Source organism: Moschus berezovskii, chromosome 7 (assembly GCF_049115385.1).
Source record: "Moschus berezovskii isolate FMDL1 chromosome 7, NW_MosBer_1.0, whole genome shotgun sequence".
NCBI classification, from domain to species: domain Eukaryota; kingdom Metazoa; phylum Chordata; class Mammalia; order Artiodactyla; family Moschidae; genus Moschus; species Moschus berezovskii.
This window is the reverse complement of record NC_142466.1, coordinates 97461040-97482443: the sequence shown is the minus strand read 5'-3', so window position 1 is coordinate 97482443 and position 21404 is coordinate 97461040. Positions and strand designations below refer to the sequence as shown.

General features: G+C 50.0%; 1 protein-coding gene across 4 annotated transcripts in view; it reads right to left on the bottom strand.

The window, feature by feature from the left end:
- CDK20 (cyclin dependent kinase 20) overlaps positions 1-21107 on the bottom strand; it is a 45930-nt gene extending 24823 nt beyond the window's left edge. Inside the window, exons 1-10 of one of the 4 annotated variants that reach the window (XM_088838190.1) lie at positions 20733-21101; positions 20258-20371; positions 17550-17738; positions 17185-17306; positions 16923-16985; positions 15671-15794; positions 15055-15210; positions 6180-6217; positions 2083-2243; positions 1546-1664 (exon numbers count right to left, since the gene is read on the bottom strand). In XM_088838190.1, the coding sequence (XP_088694316.1) occupies positions 1546-1664; positions 2083-2243; positions 6180-6217; positions 15055-15210; positions 15671-15794; positions 16923-16985; positions 17185-17306; positions 17550-17738; positions 20258-20371; positions 20733-20807 (1161 nt within the window). In that variant the 5' untranslated portion in view covers positions 20808-21101. Of the gene's footprint in view, positions 1-1545; positions 1665-2082; positions 2244-6179; positions 6218-9247; positions 9387-12348; positions 13343-15054; positions 15211-15670; positions 15795-16922; positions 16986-17184; positions 17307-17549; positions 17739-20257; positions 20372-20732 lie in introns of those variants that run through there. The other 3 variants (XM_088838188.1, XM_088838189.1, XM_088838187.1) reach the window with 3 other exon arrangements.
- Positions 21108-21404: the final 297 nt, after the last annotated feature.

The window sequence follows — 21404 nt, the reverse complement described above, 5'->3', positions numbered from 1 at the left end:
ATCCTTTAAACAAACAAAAATAATAATAATAATCAGAGAATATGAAAGGGTTCCTAGTAATTAAAAATGTTTCTGTAAAGTAGTCAACAGATACTCTCTAAAGTATACAGACCAAGAAACAGAATCTATTAATAAAATATAAAATTTAATAAGACCAGAAATGAATAAAAAAGTGGTTACCTCTGGAAACCTTAGAAAAGTGGAAGGAAGGGCGTTTTTTTTTTTTTTACTTCTCACGAATTATCTTTTAGTCCCATTTTTCCTTTTACATAAAAGCCTTGATTGAAAATCAAAGCAAATTATAACTATCCAAAACGCATTCCAAAATTGCTCTGCCCCTTTGCCCTCTCACTGCTCCCATCCTGTGCTCCCAGCCTTCCTCCTTTTCTGAGTTCCTATCCCGGTTTCTAGAGTCCCTCAGATGGCCTGGTTTGTCATCTGGCATCTGTCAGAATCCTGGGCTGGAGCCCAGCTAGGGCTTTCAGACTCACTCATTCACTGGCAGCCAAGCACTCCCATCGCCTAACATGGTTCACACCATTCTCTCTCATGGCTTCTACCATGAAGTCTGGGCAGAGCAGCAACCCCCAAGGCAGGCACAGGGACTCAAGAATGCAGCTTCCAAACGAATTGAGAAGTCAAGTCCACAGATCACGGTCAGAGGTCTCTGACCACAGTGCCCTGCAATCTGCAGGAAGTTAGGTAGGGCCTCCTGGTGCCCTACTCAGGAGCTCTCCCTCAGCTTGCTCTGCACTAAGTTCACGTGGAAGGAAACTGACATGTCCAGCAAACCCGAACAACAGCACAAGATGAGCAACCACCTCACCAAGTCCGTCTACTTAATAATGCAAGGCCCTAGACAGACCTCTTTGTCTAGGGTGTTTGAAAACATCAAGTTATCTAGTTTTCCAGGAAAAGATCCATGGTCCCAGGCAGAAGCCCTGGATCTGCAAGCGACCATGTGGTTCAACTCAGATGCCTTTCCTCTCTGTCTCAGTCTAAACCTGAATAAAATTAGGATGATAATAATAATGAATACTGTGAATAATAATGGCTACTGTTCCCACAAATGAGAAAATGGATAGGAAAACTTTTTAACTATAAGTGCCAACCAAGTCTGAAATTACTAATAAGTTATTGAAGTTTTTAACACTTAGTTTGCAAATGGGTGAGTCAAAGTTGCATTATCTGGGAAAAACCACCCAGAGGCCAGCATCAGCTCCAATGTGGACATCACAAAACTGGGCAAGCCAGCTGCCATCCCCCTGCATGAACAGCCTCCATCAGGCACTGTAAAAATGCCCATCTCCCTGAGGCAGGGCAGCAGACAGTCAAGGGCATTTGTGATCAGTCAGACTCAAGCTTGCAGAGTGACCTGGCACAGTGACCAAGCCTCCTGTAGCTCACACTTTTCTCTGTACAGTGGGGCTTCCACACCTCACACGTTGACTGTGATGGTTAAAGAGAATAAAGGCAAAGGGCCGCAAGACTGAGGACACAGCAGAATCCACAGCACTCATCCTGGCCCCCTCCCAGGCAGCTCACCTCATGCAGATCCCAGGCACGCACGGTGCCATCTGAGGACACGGTGCACACCACGGACTTCTCCCGACCATCAAACCGGTACTCGTTGGTTGAGATGTAGGCCAGATCATCTATCTCTCCTGAAAGAGAACACAGACTTGCCTTGAGCACACGTATGGGTGCTCAGGATATGAACACTCGGCTTGGTAGGTGGGACAGTCATCCCTTTCTCAGAAGCAGTGCTGATTCAGGGCACAGCGGTAGACCCACAGAGTTAGGGCTTCAGACTTACAACCCGGCTATCATGCCCAGGACTCCCTACCATCCCCCTGGTCATGTAACTGTGAACAACTTCCTCATGTTAGTTTCTTTCTACTCTGAAACAGATGTAATGATCTCTATGAGGGTCAAATTATATAGAACAAGTATAGAACCCAGCAAGGGTATATCTTCATTGAGTGGCACTTTCCAACTAACTGGCTGAAAGACCAAATCCCTGGAGACATAACCAGGGAAGCTGTGGAAATGTACAGAGTTACCACTGTGTCACCCCCATACCTTTGTGCCCAGCAAGGGCTCTGCAGGTAAAGTCCTCTGGCCGCCCAGATGCCATTCGGAACTCGAGCTCAGATCGGCAGAGATAGTACTGTTTCCATGTCTGTGTGCCCAGGGTCATCTGGGAGGCTTTACAGGAGGACCAGCGTCTCAGACACAGCTGCCTGAAACACAGGCCCCAGTCCCAGGCAGAAGAGGAGTCGTTAGAAGGTGTTTTGGCATCAGTAGGCCTAGTTTCAATTCCCCGTTTCAGCAGCTATTAACATTAGCCTGGATAACTCACTTTGTCTACGTAGGCCTCAATTTCCTTTGAGGGATCCAATGCTGAGGTGGGATGCAGGCTTTTCTATACTCACTGAAACTCTGCTTATTCTACCAGAAGTAGCATACTCACAGCCTGTGGGCAGAATGGGCATCCAGATTACCTTGTCTGGTCTGCTTAGGGCTGAAAGCGAAAGTGAAGTCACTCAGTCATGTCCAATTTTGTAATCCCGTGGACTGCCAGGCTCCTCTGTCTGTGAGATTTTCCAGGCAAGAGTACTGGAGTGGGTTGCCATTTCCTTCTCCAAGGGATCTTCCCAATCCAGGGATCAAACCCAGGTCTTCTGCATTACAGGCAGACTGTTTACCATCTGAGCCACTAGGGAATTCCTTTCAATAGGACTGGTCTATATGAAGTAGTTGTGTACACTTAAAAATCAAATTTCACACACAAATCAGCTAAAAGAAGAAGACTCAGCTATACTGAAATCAAATTACCAGCTGATAAAACTTGTCTGGGGCCACAGAGAACTGTCCCCTTCAGACAAGAATGGGCTTTCAGGAAATTCCCTGGCAGTTCATGGTTAGGACTGTGCACTTTCACTGCCGAGGACCTTAGTTCAGTCTCTGGCTGGGGAACGAGGATCCCGCAAGCTGAATGGCACCATCAAAAAAAAAAAAGAATCATCTCCACCAAGGCCTTCGCCATTTGGTTCATCTCCTGGACTAAGAAGCTGAATATCAGCTGCCTCGCATCATTCCTCTCATGCTGCTGATGTTCATTTAGGTGGAAAAAGCAGAAAGTGGAATTTCTTGTACACATATGTCAACTTAAACAGTTTGAAAATAAAAACTAGACCAAGAAGACAACGTAGTTTTAAAAAAAGAGGGAGAAAGCATGTTTCTTTGTGGAAGTGAAGCCTGTCTCTACATCTTTAAGGCCATTATACATCAAACCGTAACTGGAATCATGATGAATATTCAGAAGAAATAAAACCAAATGATCTGACCAAAAAAGGGCGGACTGTCAATATGGTTGAAGTGTGCATGTAAGTAAAGTATATACATCTCTGAAATACAAAGATGTATCAAGTGAAAAAATCAAAACCCTTGGCATCAAAACCTTTCAGAAAGCAACTGACAGCAAAACAATCTAATGTACACAACAGAAATTACGTACCTTAAACAAAAGGAAATGTTTGCAGTTTTAGTTTTACCCAAAAAACTAATGCTTAATATGTTAGAGAAATGGCACAATTTAATTAAAAGGTCAAAGGGGAAAAAAAGGTCATGAAGCATTGTAAAGAAGTAACATGAAGTATTTTAAATTAGAATTAGAGTACATATTAAAAACACATGATCAGTTAATCACGTTCATTTACTGTGTCCGTAAGAATTTCAATGGGCCTGAGGAACTTTTGGGTCTGGTACCCACGACAGGCACAGCATCAGAAATGATATGCACATGTGACAATGCTCCTGGAATGTGTTGTCCCAGAAACAGAAACCCAGTGTTTTTATATGAACATAGGTACAATCTTAAGCAATGACTTTATGCTAAAAAGAGTTAACGCCAGATACTGTAAAATAATAATCAACCGAAAATCCATCTGTGACTTGGCTTGCAGACAGCTAAACAATCTGCTTCAGGAACCTGGAGGTGCATACAATATGGTGACACACGACACATATGTGGGGGTTAGGTGATAAGCTGCTGCAGAGATTTTTTTGAACTGCTGCAAGAAATATACTTACTTGTGTTACTCAAAGGGAAATTCCTACCCCAGCTTATCAGTAAAAATGAAAAAAAAAATACTGTTTAGGGTTGGTATTCTACCCATTTCAATTGTGAGCACTGTACTACAAGTTCAGTTCAGTTCAGTCACTCAGTCGTGTCTGACTCTTTGTGACCCCATTGATGCAGCATGCCAGGCCTCCCTGTCCATCACCAACTCCTGGAGTTTACACAAACTCATGTCCATTGAGTCGGTGATACCATCCAACCATCTCATCCTCTGTCGTCCCCTTCTCCTCCCACCTTCAATCTTTCCCAGTATCAGGATCTTTTCAAATGAATCAATTCTTTGCATCAGGTGGCCAAAGTATTGGAGTTTCAGCTTCAGCATCAGGCTTTCCAATGAATATTCAGGACTGATCTCCTTTAGGATGGACTGGTTGGATCTCCTTGCAGTCCAAGGGACTCTCAAGAGTCTTCTCCAACATCACAGTTCAAAAACATCAATTTCTCGGCACTCAGCTTTCTTTATAGTCCAACCCTCACATCCATACATGACTACTGGAAAAACCATAGCTTTGACAAGACGGGCCTTTGTTAGCAAAGTAATGTCTCTGCTTCTTAGCATGGTATCTAGATTGGTCATAACTTTTCTTCCAAGGAGCAAGCGTCTTTTAATTTCATGGCTGCAGTCACCATCTGCAGCAATTTTGGAGCCCAAAAAAGTCTCTCACAGTTTCCACCGTTTCCCCAACTATTTGCCATGAAGTGATGGGACAGATGCCATGATCTTAGTTTTCTGAATGTTGAGCTTTAAGCCAACTTTTTCACTCTCCTCTTTCACTTTCATCAAGAGGCTCTTCAGTTCTTCACTTTCTGCCACAAGGGTGGTGTCATCTGCATATCTGAGGTTATTGATATTTTTCCCAGCAATCTTGATTCCAGCTTGTGCTTCTTCCATCCCAGCATTTCTCATGATGTACTCTGCATATAAGTTAAATAAGCAGGGTGACAATATACAGCCTTGATGTACTCCTTTCCCTATATGGAACCAGTCTGTTGTTTCATGTCCAGTTCTAACTGTTCTAAACCTGACCTGCATACAGGTTTCTCAAGAGGCAGGTCAGGTGGTCTGGTATTCCAATCTCTTTCAGAATTTTCCACAGTTTATTGTGATCCACACACAATAAACCCACACATAATTCTGGCCTTGGAGTACAGAATGAAGCAGGGCAAAGGCTAATAGAGTTTTGCCAAGAGAACACATTGGTCATAGAAAACACCCTCTTCCAACAACACAAGAGAAGACTCTACACATGGACATCTACATCTACAAGACTCTACAGATGGTCAACACCAAAATCAGCCTGCTTATATTCTTTTTAGCCAAAGATAAAGAAGCTCTATATAGTCAGCAAAAACAAGACCGGGAGCTGACTGTAGCTCAGATCATGAACTCCTTATTGCTAAATTCATACTTAAATTGAAGAAAGTGGGGAAAACCACTAGACCATTCAGGTATGATCTAAATCAAATCCCTTATGACTATACAGTAGAAGTGAGAAATAGATTTAAGGGACTAGATCTGATAGACAGAGTGCCTGATGAATTATGGACGGAGGTTCGTGACACTGTACAGGAGACAGGAATCAAGACCCCAAGAAAAAGAAATGGAAAAAAGCAAAATGGCTGTCTGAGGAGGCCTTAAAAATAGCTGTGAAAAGAAGAGAGGTGAAAAGCAAAGGAGAAAAGGAAAGATATACCCATGTGAACAATGCCGTTACAGCAAAGATGAAATCAAAATGGCTTATCTGTCCCTCAATTTGTCTATCAGCATTCAATCTGCTATACACTTCTGCCCCTGAGTTTGGTACCCCTGCCCACAAGATCAACCTCCACTTGATTAATAAAGTCTCTTTTATTTCCACATAGTATTAAAGAAAAGTCTTATTCCTCCAAGGAGGGAGGAGTTTCCTTCTGGTAGGGGCTGTGGATTGCCTGTTCCTGTCTCCTTAACAGAAATGCAGTGAGTGCTAAAAAGGGCCACCTCTCTTTCCTTCAAGCCATACTCTCTCCTGAGAGGCCTGGTTTTTCCTTCACTCACCTCCACAGTTCCTTGGTCCTTGAAGCCTCATTCCAGACCTAGAAAAGGCGGGGAGAGAAGACAGTCATCTGTTCAGTCAGCAAGCAATCAGGGCCTAACCCTGTGGAGGCGACAGAGCACTGAATGAGATCCAGTGCTGGCATTCAGGAACACTCACCCTGAGGTGACATATTCAGACAATCAAATAAAACCCACCAAACAATGAATGTGGAAGGAGAGAATGACCAACCCAACTGGGGCCAAGAGGTTCAGAAGAAATGATGGCTCAAGCCCTGAAGGATGAGTGGCTGTCCTCTAAGAAAATGTCTGAAGCAATTTCAGGGAGAGACATCCACCTCGGCAAAGATTCACAAGTGTGAAAAAGATGATGAGCAGGTTGCCTTAATCAGAACACAGAGAAAGGAGCTGGAGACAGGCTTGGACTAACTCTTGGAAGGGCAAAAACAGTGAGAAGTCACTTGAGCATTGTGAACGGCAGAGTGACAAGCCAAACTGTGTTTCAGGAAGGTCACTAGATGCTATGAGAAGGAAGAACTGGAGAAGGCAGTGCAGCAGGGCCTGTAAGAAGGCTGCTGCAATGGAGTAAATCAAGGCCCTGGCTAAAGAGATGTCAAGGTGGTGGAACGGAACTCCTATCTGGGAAGGATACACAGGCCCTATTCCCACAAACTGCTTTCTGCAGAAATGTCTGGAAGAGGCTCAGGTGGCCCTGGGACAGAGTGCCACGTCTCCCTCTCCCTCAGGTCACACCTGCATCCTGGAACCTCTTGGCCTCTCTAGCTGGGCCACCCTGGATTCAGGAGCCTACCCATCCTCATGGAAACCACTTGGGAGCTTTTTGTGACCCAGACCTACTGAGGCTCCCATCCAGATATGTAGCTTACCAGGCCCTGGTAGAAGTAACAACCATCCTGTCTGAGTTCTGGCTCCTACTTCTGCAGCCCTCACTCATCCAAGTTCAAAGTATTTCAGCCCTTAAGAAGTCTTTTTGGAGACTTCCCTGGTAGTCCAGGTGCTAAGACACTGTACTGCCAATGCAGGGGCCTGGGTTTGATCCCTGATCAGGGAACTAGACCCTGCATGCTGCAATGAAAACTGAAGATTCTGTGTGTGACAACTGAGAACCAGTATAGCCTAATTTAAAAAAAAAAAAAAAAAAGGAAGTTTTTTTTGGCTAGAAGGAATGTAAAGTTGATATTTTGCAAAGATCAAACCTGGCAAGATTATCCATTCTCCTTTTACACAGTTCCCAGTTCAAAACCCAACTGAGATCTTATTTCCCTAATACTTATAATCCCTAATAATTATAATATGTAATGAAACCTACAAAATAGATGCTACCCACCTTTGGGCTTCCCTGATGGCTCAGACAGTAAAGAATCTACCTGCAATGCAGGAGACCTGGGTTTGATCCCTGGGTCAGGAAGATTCCCTGGAGAAGGGAATGGCTATCCACTCCAGTGTTCTCGCCTGGAGAATTCCATGGACAGTGGAGTCTGGCTGGCTACAGTCCATCGGGTCACAAAAGAGTAGATACAACTGAGCGACTAACATTTTCACTTTCAAGTCCTCTGAGAATCTCTCTGTTAGAACCTGACCTTCGTGATGACACTGTGAAGCAGGGTTTGCTGGCCTCATTTTACCTACCAGGGGAACCAGAACCTAGGAAACCTGCTGTTATCAAAGGGTAAAAGGCACCTCCCTTTCTAACTCTGTTGGGGGACTACCTGGGTGACCTCAGCCAAGCGCTCACTACCTGACAGTCACTTTCCTTACTGCTGTGCGTGCATGATAAGTCGCTTCAGTCGCGTCTGACTCTTTGTGACCCCATGGACCACAGCCCAGTAGGCTCCTTCCTCCATGGGATTCTCCCCGCAAGAATACTGGAGTGGGTTGCCATTTCCTCCTCCAGGGGATCTTCCTGACCCAGGGATGAAACCCACGTCAATTACACCACCTGCACTGTTAGGCGGGTTCTTTACCACTAGTGCCACCTGGGAAGCCCTAATACCTTACTGGTACAACTGGGGATAACAACCCAGTATTCTACTCTACACATTTAAATTATAATTACACAACGCAGGGAAAGAGACCTTTCTGTTTACCTTTTGTAAAATGATACAATAATGTATTTTTAAAAATGAAGAAATTCTTTCACTGGACAAACATTTACTGAGGACCCTAAATATCAAGGGGGTTGAGATGGTTGGATGGCATCACCGACTCAATAGACATGAATTTAGGCAAACTCTGGGAGATGGTAAGCAACCGAGAGGCCTGGCGTGCTGCAGTCCATGGGGTCGCAAAGAGTGGGACACGACTTGGCGTGACTGAACAGCAATTAAATATCAAGCCATATACTAAGTGTATACACACACACAATGATTATACAGTGATGTAATACACAGTGATGCAAGAAACAAATTCCCCACTCTTAGAAATGAGTCTAGCGGGGGTGGGGGGGTGGTGAGGAGCAGATATTTAACAAATACACAACACTGTACGATCATTTGGTTATAGCTGTGCTGAGGGAGCGAACAGAGGAGAAAGTGCTCAGAACACCTGTAACATGCGCAGAAGCGCAGACCAGACTACCGCATTCAACAGGCACTTAGGGAACACAGCCAGTATGGAAGTTCGACTGGCTGAGAAGGGGCAGCCCGAGCCTGCAGGAGGTGCCACTCACAGGGAGAGCAAGGATTTCCGGGCAGGCCCCAGAAGGGAACTTGCAGAATATTCCAGATGAGGCGGGATCTCTAAGTCAATCTTAGGGATGAACTCTGTTCACAGGTACCCAGTGCAGGTCAAGCCAACAGGAGCTCTGGACACACTGTAGACAGATGGAGGGACGGAGGAGTAAGAGGCTTTCTGAGCGACCCCTTCAAACGCTGAGGAGATCACCACCCCGGAGGCCACGAGCGTCCTCTGCTTATTCCGGGCGGATTCAGGGCCGCCGCACGCCTCCTCCCAGATTTGGGAAACTGAGGCCCAGAGGGAACAGAACAACCATGGACACACCAGTGACCACGAACCCAGCCCTGCCTCCCACCTGGGACAGGACGCACTACCTTGTCCACTTGGGCGGCGCACAGCAGGTCGCGAGCCTCCAAGAAGGAAAAGACGTGCAGCAGTTCACGCAAACCCAACTGCGGTTCCATGGCGCCCACCGCCCTGGACGCCGGGGTTTGGCCACGCCTTCGCTGCTCTTCCGCCCCCGTAGCCCGAGCCCCGCCCCCGTAGCCCGAGCCCCGCCCCCGTAGCCCGAGCCCCGCCCCCGTAGCCCGAGCCCGGCCCCTCAAGCTGAACCTCTTTCCGCAGGCCGCGCCCCGCCCCCCTAGGCCGAGCCCCGCCCCTCAAGCTGAACCTCTTTCCGCAGGCCGCGCCCCGCCCAGGCCGCCGGCTTCCGCCCGGCGGGCATAATTCTTGCCCAGCCGTAGTGCTGTAGCTCCTTACAGTAATGGCACGCCGGCTCCGCTTATGTTAGTCTTCAGCTGGCTTTTGAGCTTCCCCTTGGCACTTGCTCCTGTCCTGACAGTAGCCCAGAACCTGGCTCATCCCCTTATACTGACATTCATCTTCGTTCTTACCTTCGCCCTTGCACTGACCCTTACACTGGAACTTGTGGTGCCCCTGCACCAAGTACCTCCTGAGCCCTTGCCCTGGTTCTGGCCCTTATCCAGACCTTGTCCCTTTTCTTCAGCCTCACCCTAATCATTGCCTTTGATCTCATTAGCATCTGACATCTACCCCACCCCTATTCTTAACCTCACTTGACCCTGACACACCCTAACATTCCCTCACCCCGAATTTTGCCCTAGCCATGACTCTTGCCTTTACAATCACCTTCACAGAGACCCCCAGCCTCCCTCTTACCCTGGCACTGGCCCTCACCTAGTGTCTCCTTTGTCATGACCCCTGCCTTGGCCCTGACCCCGGACCTCACTCTGGACTTGGTCATGACCATGTCAAAGATAGAGTTAGTGTAAGGGTGAGGATCATGATCTAGCTCAGTGTCAGAACAGTTAGGGTCACAGTCAGGATGAGGGTAAGATCAGGCACAGATTGATGAAGATCAGAAATTGGGATAAGTGTCCAATTCAAGGTAAAATTCTATGTCAGGTTAAGATAAGAGAAAGGTCAGGGTCATGTCATTGCAATCGGGTTCAGGACAAGATCGGTGTGAGGGAAATTTTAGATCCAGGGTTAGGTTCAGGATCCAGTTCAAGTCTGAGATCAGTGTGAGAGTCAAGACAGGATCAAGTTGTGCCTCCATTGCAGAGGGTTAGTGAGAGGATGAATGTCAGGATAAGAAAGATGGTATTTTGGGGATGAAAGTAAAAGTTGGGTTCAGGTTGACAGTGCATGTCCAGTTCTGAGAAGGATTCAGGGTCAAGTTGAGGGTGAGGTTGATGTTCAGAATTAGAATCAGTGTCAGATTCAGGGTCAAGATCAATGTGAGTATAATGTTAGTGTCAGGGTGAGCATGACATTATGAAAGTCAAAGTCAATTAAAAGTCAAGGTGGGGTTCCATTTCTACTCCTGCTGGCAGGAATTAAGTTCTCCTCCAACTTTCCCTCCCCTCCCCCATTACATTGGCCCAATCTGCATAATCCAGGACACTCTGTATCTCACTCCTTAAATTTGTAAAATCCCTTCTGTGTGCAAGAAAGCATATTCATAGCTTAGGACCTGGGCATTTTTAGGGGAACATTAGTCTGCTTACCACAGAGGATCAGTTTGGCTTATAGTCAAAATCAGGCTTAAGTTTCAACGTGAGGATAGGTCAAGATGGAGGTGATAATCAGGCTGAGGATCAGAGTCATCATAATCATGAACGGCTATGTCACCATGAAGTTCAATTTCAGGGTTAAGGTCTAGGTCAAGTTCAAGGTCATGATGGGATTAGGGTCAGTGGTGTCAGCCAAGTTTGAGTCCATCTCAAGATGAGTGTCAGAACCAGAGTCATGATCAGGTTTGGGGTGCAGACTAGTTTCAGTTTCAGCTTGAGTACAGTGGCTCAGACAGTAAAGTATCTGCCTGCAATGCCGGAGACCCGAGTTCGATCCCAGGGTCAACATGAGAAACAAAGTAAGATAAATATAAATTAGACAGTCATGGTTAAGGTGAAAATGAGAGCCAAGTTCAAGGACAAGGTTAAGTTCTAGGTCAAATGAAGTCAGAGTTTGGATGAGGGTCAGAGTCAATGCTAAGATCAAAGTCAGGCCGGTGGCGGGAGCCGGGGGAGAAGGGGCTGCCAAAGAACTGAGTGAAGGTGAGAGTGAGGGTACATGCCAGGGTCAGGGTAATAGGGTCAGGTTAAATGTAAGGCTCAAGGTCAAGGCTAGGGTCTATGTTGGGGGTGGGGGTAAGGTTTATAGAGTCTTTGTGAGCAGAACTGGCTGAGTGTCAGGGATCAGGGTTTGGGTCCAGACCCACATTCATATGGAGGTGGGAGATATCAGAAATTGAACTAGACTGAAGTTTAGTCTTCAGATGTGGCTGGACAAACAGGTAGAGGCCAGATCCTTAAAACACCTTTAAAGTCACATGAGACACTTAAATTTATCCCTACAAACAACAACTGAGTTTACTGTGCTTTACCCTCAGAGCCCAGAGGGCAGTGATGGTGGCACTTAGTCACCTCTGTAACCTCAGTGCTTGCAGAAGTTTATATGTATGAGCACAAAATGTATATTTTGAATAAAAGACTGCTAGTGAGTTTCTCTCACTTGTCTGTTTTGAATCTATCCATGAACAAATAGCACACTGTCTTATTTACTGTTCAGTCCAGTTCAGCCGCTCAGTCGTGTCCAACTCTCCGCGACCCCATGAACCACAGCACGCCAGGCCTCCCTGTCCATCACCAACTCCTGGAGTTCACTCAAACTCATGTCCATCGAGTCGGTGATGCCATCCAGCCATCTCATTCTCTGTCGTCCCCTTCTCCTCCTGCCCCCAATCCCTCCCAGCATCAGAGTCTTTTCCAATGAGTCAACTCGTCGCATGAGGTGGCCACTATGATATGTCTTGGTATGTATCTGATACGGTAAATCCTTTCATTGCTTTTCTCCTTTTCTTCTGCTTCTCCCTCCTCTTAACCTTTTCATTTCCCCATATATATTTTAGAATTGGCTTACCAAATTATTAAATAAAAAAGACAAGAGCAAGTTCAGATTGTTTTGGTATTTACTTAATTAACAAATGAATTCCAGGAATGTCTGTCGTATTTGCAAGATATCTCTGAGTGAAGAGGAGGTTCATGTGGTCCCAGCCTACCCTGATCCTGAGGGTGATGCCGGTAAACCAGTTTAAGGTGTGGAGGGTCACTACCGGGTCCCCCAGTTGAGCGATCCCTGGCCCTTGACTCCTGCCACCTCACCTCTAAATGGGAGCTCTGTTACATGAAGAACCTAGGAAGCCCCCAAGACTAAAGTAGCCATGAATGGGGCCACTTTCCAAGTGACCAGAGAGAAACAAGGGCCAAGAGATGATGCCACCTCGGCCACTTCTCTCTGTATGAGCTACAGAAGAGGGGCGTACGTCACATAGAACTACTCAGGGTTTTTATAATAAATCTCAAAACTGAATTGGTCTTTAATGTCTGAGAACAAAATCAAACCAAACTTTCCTTCTCACTTGGGTTTCCAACATGAGGACATCTTAAACTCAGAGCTCCCTTAGATGGTCCTACTGGGACAATCCCTGACCAGTGGAATCCCTGATGATGGCAGGCATGGTAGTGGAACTCAATGCCCCCTTCTGATGGATCCCTCAGCAGCGCACAGGTGGGAGGCCAACAGCACAGGTTGAGGGTGCCCTCTGCTGGGGCTGGATGGCCTCGTCTGGCCAGGACCAGGGCCACTGTGGTCGAAATCAGGCTGGAGCAGAGGAATGAGTGCCTTGGGTTGTCCTTGGGAAGGGTGGGAAGTCGGGGGGACAAGCCAACCGGGCCTGGCCCTGCATCTCAGCCCTCCGGGATGAAAGGCCGAATCAGCTCCGGGTTCAACAGTGACTCCTCGAGAGGCCGGTCCACGTGGAAGTCATGGACGTGGGGGGGTCCTGGGTGGGCCTTGGGGGCAGGTCCCCCTGGGCGCTGGGGGATCGGCAACTCCGAGGGGTGGACAGGCAGGGGAGCTGTGAAGAAGTAGTGGTGCAGGAGGGCCTGAGGGGAGCGAGCAAGAGATAGCAAAAGGAAACCGGTCACTGCAGCCTTCCAGGTTCAGCTCACTTCCCTCTGGTGGGGGTAGCGGGGGATGTGAATACTGCCCAGGAGAAATTTTCTCATTCATGCATTCTCCATTCAAGATGATCCCAACAGCTCTGAGTGTTCACTGTTTCAGCACTCCTCCAAAGACAGGAGATGTAGCAGTGAACAGAACAAAGAGCTCTGCCTTCAAGTCTTCTATATAGTCAGGGGTTGGACACGACTGAGCAACTGAGCACAGCACAGCACAGGGGGTGACAAACAGATAAAGTAAGATGAACAGTGCATCAGATGATTGGTACTGTGGGAAAGAGAAAGTCAGAGTGTGGACAAGGAAAACTAGGGTGGCTGCAGGCCTGAAGAACAGGAGGGTATGCCCTGAGAGGTAGCACTTGAGCAGAGATCTGAAAGCTGAATGAGTGAGGCTCTGGGACAGACGTGCACAGACCTTAGGAGCTGGAGGAGGCCTGGGGTCCCAGGGAGTGAGCAAGGGGAAGGGAGCTGCAGAGTCACAGATGTGATGACCCCATGTGTGTGATGCCTGTGGGCCACTAGGACCTGGGCTTCTCGGCTGAGGAGAGCCCTGCAGGGGAAGATGTGACAGCCTGCCTGAGGGACAAGGCCCCTCTCTCTGCCGGGTGGAGGAGAGACTGAACGGGCAGGAGGAGAAGCAGACTCTGGGAGGCAACTGGGGACCTGTGGGGAGGCAGGAGGCACTTAGATTGGAGGCAGCAGTAGGGGGCTGAGAATTGGTCCGTTGTCTTTGTGCTTGCGTGCTAAGTCATTTCAGTCATGTCCAACTCTGCCCGCCAGGCTCCTCTGTCCTTAGGATTTCCCAGACAAGAATACTGGAGTGAGGTACCATTCCCTTCTCCAAAGGATCTTCCTGACTCAGGGATCAAACCCACATCTTTTTTTTTTTAATGTATCCTGCATTAGCAGGCAGATTCTTTACCACTAGCGTTACTTGGGAAGCCGTGGTTGGCTTCAGTACATCCTAAAGGCATTGCTGACATTGGAACTCACAGGGGGTGTATGTAAACACACACTGCTTGTTCCAAGGGTAGGGAGGTAAGGCTGCCATGAGGCCAGATGGACAGGCACACATGACAGAGGCCTGACACCATAAGCCATCAGCCCATGGGTCTCCCCTCCTCCCTCGCCTGCAGCCACAACCTACCCCTTCTGGGTCCTCCTCTCCAGACCTCTGCTTATCATTTCTCTTGGGATAACAGACCCCCCCTGCCCTTCTCCAGAAGACCTGCATGACCCCAGAGTCAGTCCCAACATCCCTCCCCTTGATGCCCACAGACTGGCTGCCCTGCCCCACCACAGGGTGGAGAGCACAGAGGAACAAGTCACGTCTGTTCACTCAGGATCAGGACCCAAGACAATGCTGGGCACACGCCAGATGCTAGTAAATTCTTCTTGAAGGGATGAAGGGATGAAGAAGCGAGATGCACTCTTCTGCGAGGTGGGCATGCCCTTTTAATATGGCCACTCCTAGCCACCTGCTGCCTCTCCAGGGTCTGCTCAGGAAAGGCACACCTTCTCCACGCCCCCTGTCTCTGGGGGTGCTGTTCCCAGCCCATCACAGGTTCTGAGGACCTCAACCTGCTGGGTCACAGGGGCATGAACAAGCAGGGCCAGGGCAATGGGTGGCTCCCTACCTGGGAGGCAGAGATGCGCTGTTGTGGTGGGTAGAGGAGGAATCTCCCTAGCAGGTCCAAGGCCTGGGGAGAGGCGTCAGGCAGCACCTCCTCCAGGGGCACGGGCGCCTGCTCCTTGAAGGAGATCTTGTTGTAGTCAGGCAGCTCAGTGATCTCCTGGAGGAGAAGGGGGCTCATCAGGGCTGGCGCCCATTCCATCAGCCCCCTTAGGAGTCAGTTCTTGCTTCCTGTCACCCACCTGCTGCCACTCACTCACAGATCCCCCATCCCCCTGCCCCTGCTCACACCACATCACTCATGACATCATGCGCTCACAGCACGATATGAGTGAACATGGGCACATCTCAGGTGCCTGCTCCACGCCCAGCTTGGTAAGGGCTGTGTGTGTGCTGGGGATTGGCAGGAAGGGGTAGGGGCTAGGCCCTGGTCCTCCCCCTTCCAGCAGATCAGGGATGGAGGAGATCCCATGCTGGGCCAGGACCAAGGTCTGAGAGGGTCTTGGAGGTGTGGGGGCCATGAGACAGAAGACAGAAGATGCAGGGCAGCAGAGTTACGAGCTGCTGGGGGAAGAGAAGACACCCACTCCCACCCCTCCAAATGGTAGACCCCTGCAAACCGGCCAGACTTGAGGACTGGGGGTGCCCAAGATTCGAAGCACACAGCAAAGCTGTTCGATGTCATTCTCTCCTGGGAAAAGGGGGGACCCATTCAACAGCTCCCCCAGGATGCAGCCCACGGCCCTGTAGGTACAGAAGCCAAACATCTCAGAGATCTCACACCAGAGACACAGGTTTCCCCACACCAGCACCCACACCTCCCCCTGCAGTCAAGACACCCACAAAGTAGCCGACAGATCCCCAGCTTCACACAGTCCAAAGCTTCAAGCCTAGAATATGGAGCACAGCCCCTTTTCTAAATAGGTCTCAGGCCTCAACTCTGAAACACACATCAACTCAATAGTTTGGGGAACTTCTCAGAAACTCATACTCTGGGACACACAGCCACCCCCTCCCATTCTGGGGCAGACCTCCAAAATAGCCCCCAGACCTCGAACTCTTGTGAAGTGAAAGTCGCTCAGTCGTGTCTGATTCTTTGCGACTCCAAGGACTGTAGCCTGCCAGGCTCCTCTGTCCATGGAATTCTCCAGGCAAGAATACTGGAGTGGGTAACCTTTCCCTTCTCCAGGGGATCTTCCCAACCCAGAGATCGAACCCAGGTCTCCTGCACTGCAGGAGGATTCTTTACCATCTAAGTCACCAGGGAAGCCCAAGAACACTGGAATGGGTAGCCTATCCCTTCTCCAGAGGATCTTCCTGACCCAGGAATCAAACCACGGTCTCCTGCATTGCAGGCAGATTCTTTACCAACTGAGCTACCAGGTAAGTCAGTCATGTCCGACTCTGTGATCCTATGGCCTGTAGCCCACAAGGCTCCTATGTTCGTGGAATTCTCCAGGCAAAAACACTAGAGTGAGTTGCCACGCATCTGATTCCAAATAAAGGTTCAGGGCCTTCATATCCAGGGACCCAGGCCTCTGCATAACTCAGGGACATTACATCCTGGGATGTCACCCCAGCATACCAGCTTAGATGCCCCATGCCTTGGACCACCTTCCCAAGCTCAGCCCAGAAACTTCCTACAGGGATAATCACTCCAATCCCACTTGACCCCTCAAAGCTCAAAACTGTCATGGGGAGGATCACTGATTCCAAACTCCTCAGAGATACTCTAACCAGAGGAGACACTCCCAAGGCAACCTAGAGCTCACAGCAGGGAAAACCCTCAAATGGCTTCGAGACCTCAATGTCCAGGAGGAGAGGTGACTCAGCTACCCACATCCCCCCTTGTCTAGCCCACAGGAGTCTCACCAGAGGTCGACACCCTGATCGTACTGGCGGGCACCATACAGGAGCTCGGGGGCTCGGTACCACCTATGAGAGGAGGGCAGGGGGTCACAGGTAGGTCACTGATCTGTCAGGAAGCTGCCCTGGAAGGTCACCCTGACCCCCACACCAGCCCCAGTAGCACTTGTTTGGACAGAACATCTCTATCCAAAATTATCTCTTCCCCAGTAGGAAGGTTGGGGGCCTATCCTTTGCCATATCCTGCCCAGAAACTGGTCCTCCCTACCTCGTGGCCACCTGGTGCGTGTAGAGGCGGTTGCCATCCGGGGAAAAGACCCGGGCCAAGCCAAAGTCCGCTATCTTGAGCTGGCCTGAGGCACTGATAAGCAGGTTGGCTGGTTTCAGGTCCTGAGGGCACCAAAAGAAGCATCAGTTCTTCTAGAGCCCCCAGTAGACCTAGGGACAGGAGGGCTCGGCAGGCTGGGCACCCGGGTGAGCCCAGGGCCTGGTCTCCTCCAGGGCTACAACTTCGGTCACTTGTCCCCAGGCCCTGCCCGTTCTGTCCCCTCCCAAACCATGCCCTTTATCAAGGGCTGGCCTATTCCCAGCCCAGCTATCCACAGGCCCACCCCAGCCCATAGTGGTACTGACCCGATGTACAATGTTGTTGGCATGGCAGAAGGCGACGCCCTTGAGCAGCATCTGTAAGTAGCTCTTGACCTGCGCCTGGGCCAGTGGCCTCTGGGTGTGGCGCACCACCTCAGCCAGATCTGACAGCATGAACTCGAAGGCCAGCACGAAGCCTGCGCCATGTGGGAACACGGCCTTCAGCTGTACAACCTGCAATGGGGTACCCCCGTCAGCCTCCAGACTCACATGGCTCAGACTCTCTCGGATCCTCAGCCCCTGCGCCAACAGAGGACCAGGCAGGCAGAGAAGGTGACAAGAGACCTGAGCTCAGGATCAGGGAGCTGGGTGCTCTCTTGCTCCCTTCTCCCGGAAGAAGGCAAGTCCCTACTGGAATCCTGTAGTAAACACTCAGGTGGCACTAGTGGTAAAGAACTCGCCTGCCAATGCAAGAGACATTAAGAGATGTGGGCTTGATCCCTGGGTTGGGAAGATCCCCTGGAGGAGGACATGGCAGCCCACTCCAGTATTCTTGCCTGGAGAATTCCATGGACAAGAAGCCTGGCGGGTCACAGTCCATGAGGTTGCAAAGAGTCAGACATGACTGAAGTGATTTAGCTCTAGCAAACCCTCAGGGGAAAGGAGGTCTAAGAAAGGCCACATAGGGCAATGTCTGATCCCCCAACCAGCTCACGAACTGGAAAATCATCTGGAAACACACATACACACAAGTCATCATAGCTCCCAGCACTGGGACAGCAAGAGACATGCCATATAAACTGAGGGCCCACAAGGTCACAAGGGCTGGCTGCACAGCAATGAGCAGGAGGGAGGCCCAGTGGGTTCTCAAGGACTTTAAGAAGCTTTGGGGACAAATGACTGAGAAACTAACAAACCTATAGGGCATTCTGATGAAAACAAAAGAGAACAGATGGGGCAAGGTCTGTTATACAGGGATCTGGGAAGGATCTGTGGGCAGGGGGACAGCAAACACAAGGCCCCAAGGCAAGAACAGAAAGGAGGCTGCTCTGTTCTATACTCCTGGAGTCTCGATAGTGCTGTTTTTGGAGCGACATGGAAGAAATTTTGCTGAATGAAGAGGCTGGCATGAGCTGGAGCAGATAGAGATAGTTCTTTCAGACTGAAGAGAAGCCGCTGGAGCTTTTCAAGCTGGGCAGTGGATTCAGCTACATTTTTTTGACTGTGGAGTGGCAGTAGGGGCAGGGAAGGTGGAGGAGGGAAGGGGGAGCTGTTGTAGTTGTTCTGATGAGAGGTGAGGATGGCCTGGGCCAGGGGAATATCTGAAGTGTTTTAAAGACAGACCCTTCAGGCCTGCTACATAGGACATAGGACTGTATCACCAGCTTCCCATGGACCCTCCAACAGCTCACACATGCCGTCTGCAAGCCCTTTTACTGTCCTCAAAAATCAAGAATGGCCGTCGTGCTATTTTTCTGATTTTGATGGTAGCAGACAGTCATTCTGCAAATTGGGACAAACATATAGATTCAGATAATACACAAAATTATAACAATACAAACCCTAGCAAAAGTAAAATCCTACCACCTATAGTCAACAGTAGGAGTCTATTCCACCAGACTTTACAAGAGACATGGTATACACCGATATTCATATGTGTGTGTGTGTGTGTTGTATGTTAGTCGCTCAGTCATGTCTGACTCTCTGTGAACCCATGGACTGTAGCCCACTAGGCTCCTCTGTCCATGGGATTCTCCAGGCAAGAACACTGAAGTGGGTTGCCATGCCCTTCTCCAGTGGATCTTCCTGACCCAGGGATCAAACCCGGGTCTCAGGTATTGCAGGCAAATTCTTTACTATCTTAGCCACCTGGGAAGCCTATATATACATCTATATATAGATATATTTTTATACAAAACCAGGCTGACACATGCAGTTCTAAAACATGCTTTTGTCACCAAAATATCATGGACAGCTCTAGAAAATAAGAAGCAAGTCGGAGTGTTGCCTACTCTTGGGTGGGTGGGCCTAGCCTTGTCACTCCCCAGGAAGTTAAGTACATTCTCTACTCAGGACATGGACAAGAGAGAAAACCACATAAGGAGCCTGAGTGTGTGAGGTGTCTCTCCCCATGTGCCCACAGCCCCTCTCACGCCTGTCTCATACAAATCATGCTAAGTGGACCCTGTAGCCTTTGTCTGTCTCCCCTACAACACTTCAGTTATCAAGAGCAGGTTAGGGGCTGTGCTGCCAGTGCCCAGCAGAGGGCAGAGCCTATGGGAGACCCTAATGTTAAAACACTAATTCTGCAATCAGGCCAAAGCCTCCACAGACAAGCTGAGCCAGCTGAGTGCCGATGAGCAGGCCCTGGCCTGAGAGTCGGAGAGCCTGAAACCTGCCTTGCAGTATGGAGGAGAAAACTCAGAAGGACAGTGTACATAAAGCAGTTAACCCAGCCTGCAGAATGTAACAGGAGCTCAACAGGTGGCAATAATCATTATCATTAGAAATCACTATATGTTTTGAGAAAAAGGATAAGTCAGTCAATGAATGAACAAGTAGGCAAGAAATAAATGGGTGAACAAGAGGGAATGAGTGAGGAATGAAATAACTGGGTGAACGAATGTGGACAAGAAAGGCAGTGAGTTGAGGGGTGAGGATGCAAATAAGGCAACACACAGTGACCCCAGGCGCTCAGAGTGGGAGTGAGCAAGGAGGGTGCGACAGTCCCTCAGAACACCAGCCCGACTCACATACTGACTGTCTTCGATCTCCTGCAGGGCCTTGATCTCCCGGAGGACCTGGTTGGGGATGCCATCCTCCAGCCGCCGCAGGGCCACCTTCTTGAGGGCAACGATCTCTCCAGTCTGTTTGGGACAGAACGCAGACACTGCCAGCCCGTCCCGGCCGGGAAAAGGGGTGCGACGCCGAAGGTCGAGGTCCTCGTGGGGGTGGAACGCGCCCCCCAACCCGTGCTGGAGGGAAATCAGGGCCAACCGGCGCAGAGCTGGGCAAACAACTCAGAGATATCCACGCCAGGCTCCTAGGGGAACTCGCTGAAAGCACCGTGGGTAGCTGGCCGCAACTTGGAAGCCCTCCCCTCCGCGAGCAAAAGAGGCGGGCGCACGCCAGGATGAACGACCGGGAGGCAGAAGCTACGGCCCAAGCATGGGTCAGTTAGACCGGGAGATCTCAGTGGAACCGAAGGAAGAAGGGCTGGATGCTCACCTCCACGTGCTTGGCTTTGAAGACGATGCCGTGCGCACCCTCCCCTATGCGCCCCAAGATGCAGTACTGCTCCATGGCCTCTGCCCGGCACCCTGACCCGCCGCAGTCACAGCCCCGCCCTGGCACCGGACCCTTCCGCGTTAGCCCGCCCCGGCTCCCGCCCCAGACGCGGCTGCCTAGCAACGGCGCGGAAACGGGCGCCCGGGCCAGGAGGCCGAGGGCCACTAGGGACGGCGTCCGGGCCTCTCAGTGCCTTTCCCTAGGACCTCGCCATCACGCCTCAGTGCGCTTCACTCAGCGGCGGTCATCCGTGCGCAGACCGTGCGGGCGGGAGCGAGGGTCGCAGCCGATCCCCCTGGCCGCTGCCGAGCACCACGTGACCAGTGATGCCGAGATACGCAACGGGGCGGGGCCGCGCCGCCCGCGGGCAAAGCCGAGAGGCGGTGGGAAGGCGCTGAGTCGGCGGGAGGGTGGAGCAGGGAGGAGGCGAGCACGGGGCGGGGCGGGGCCGTCCACCAGGGGGCGTGACTGCGGCGCCGAGGGCGTGGCCGAAAGTTACAGGGAGGGGCGGGCTCCTCCCCGAGAAGGCCAGGGTCCCTCCGCCCTGTTCCCTAGAGGTGCCAGCTTCCACCTAGGAAAACATACAGGTGCCATTTCCCGCCTTTAAGCCCC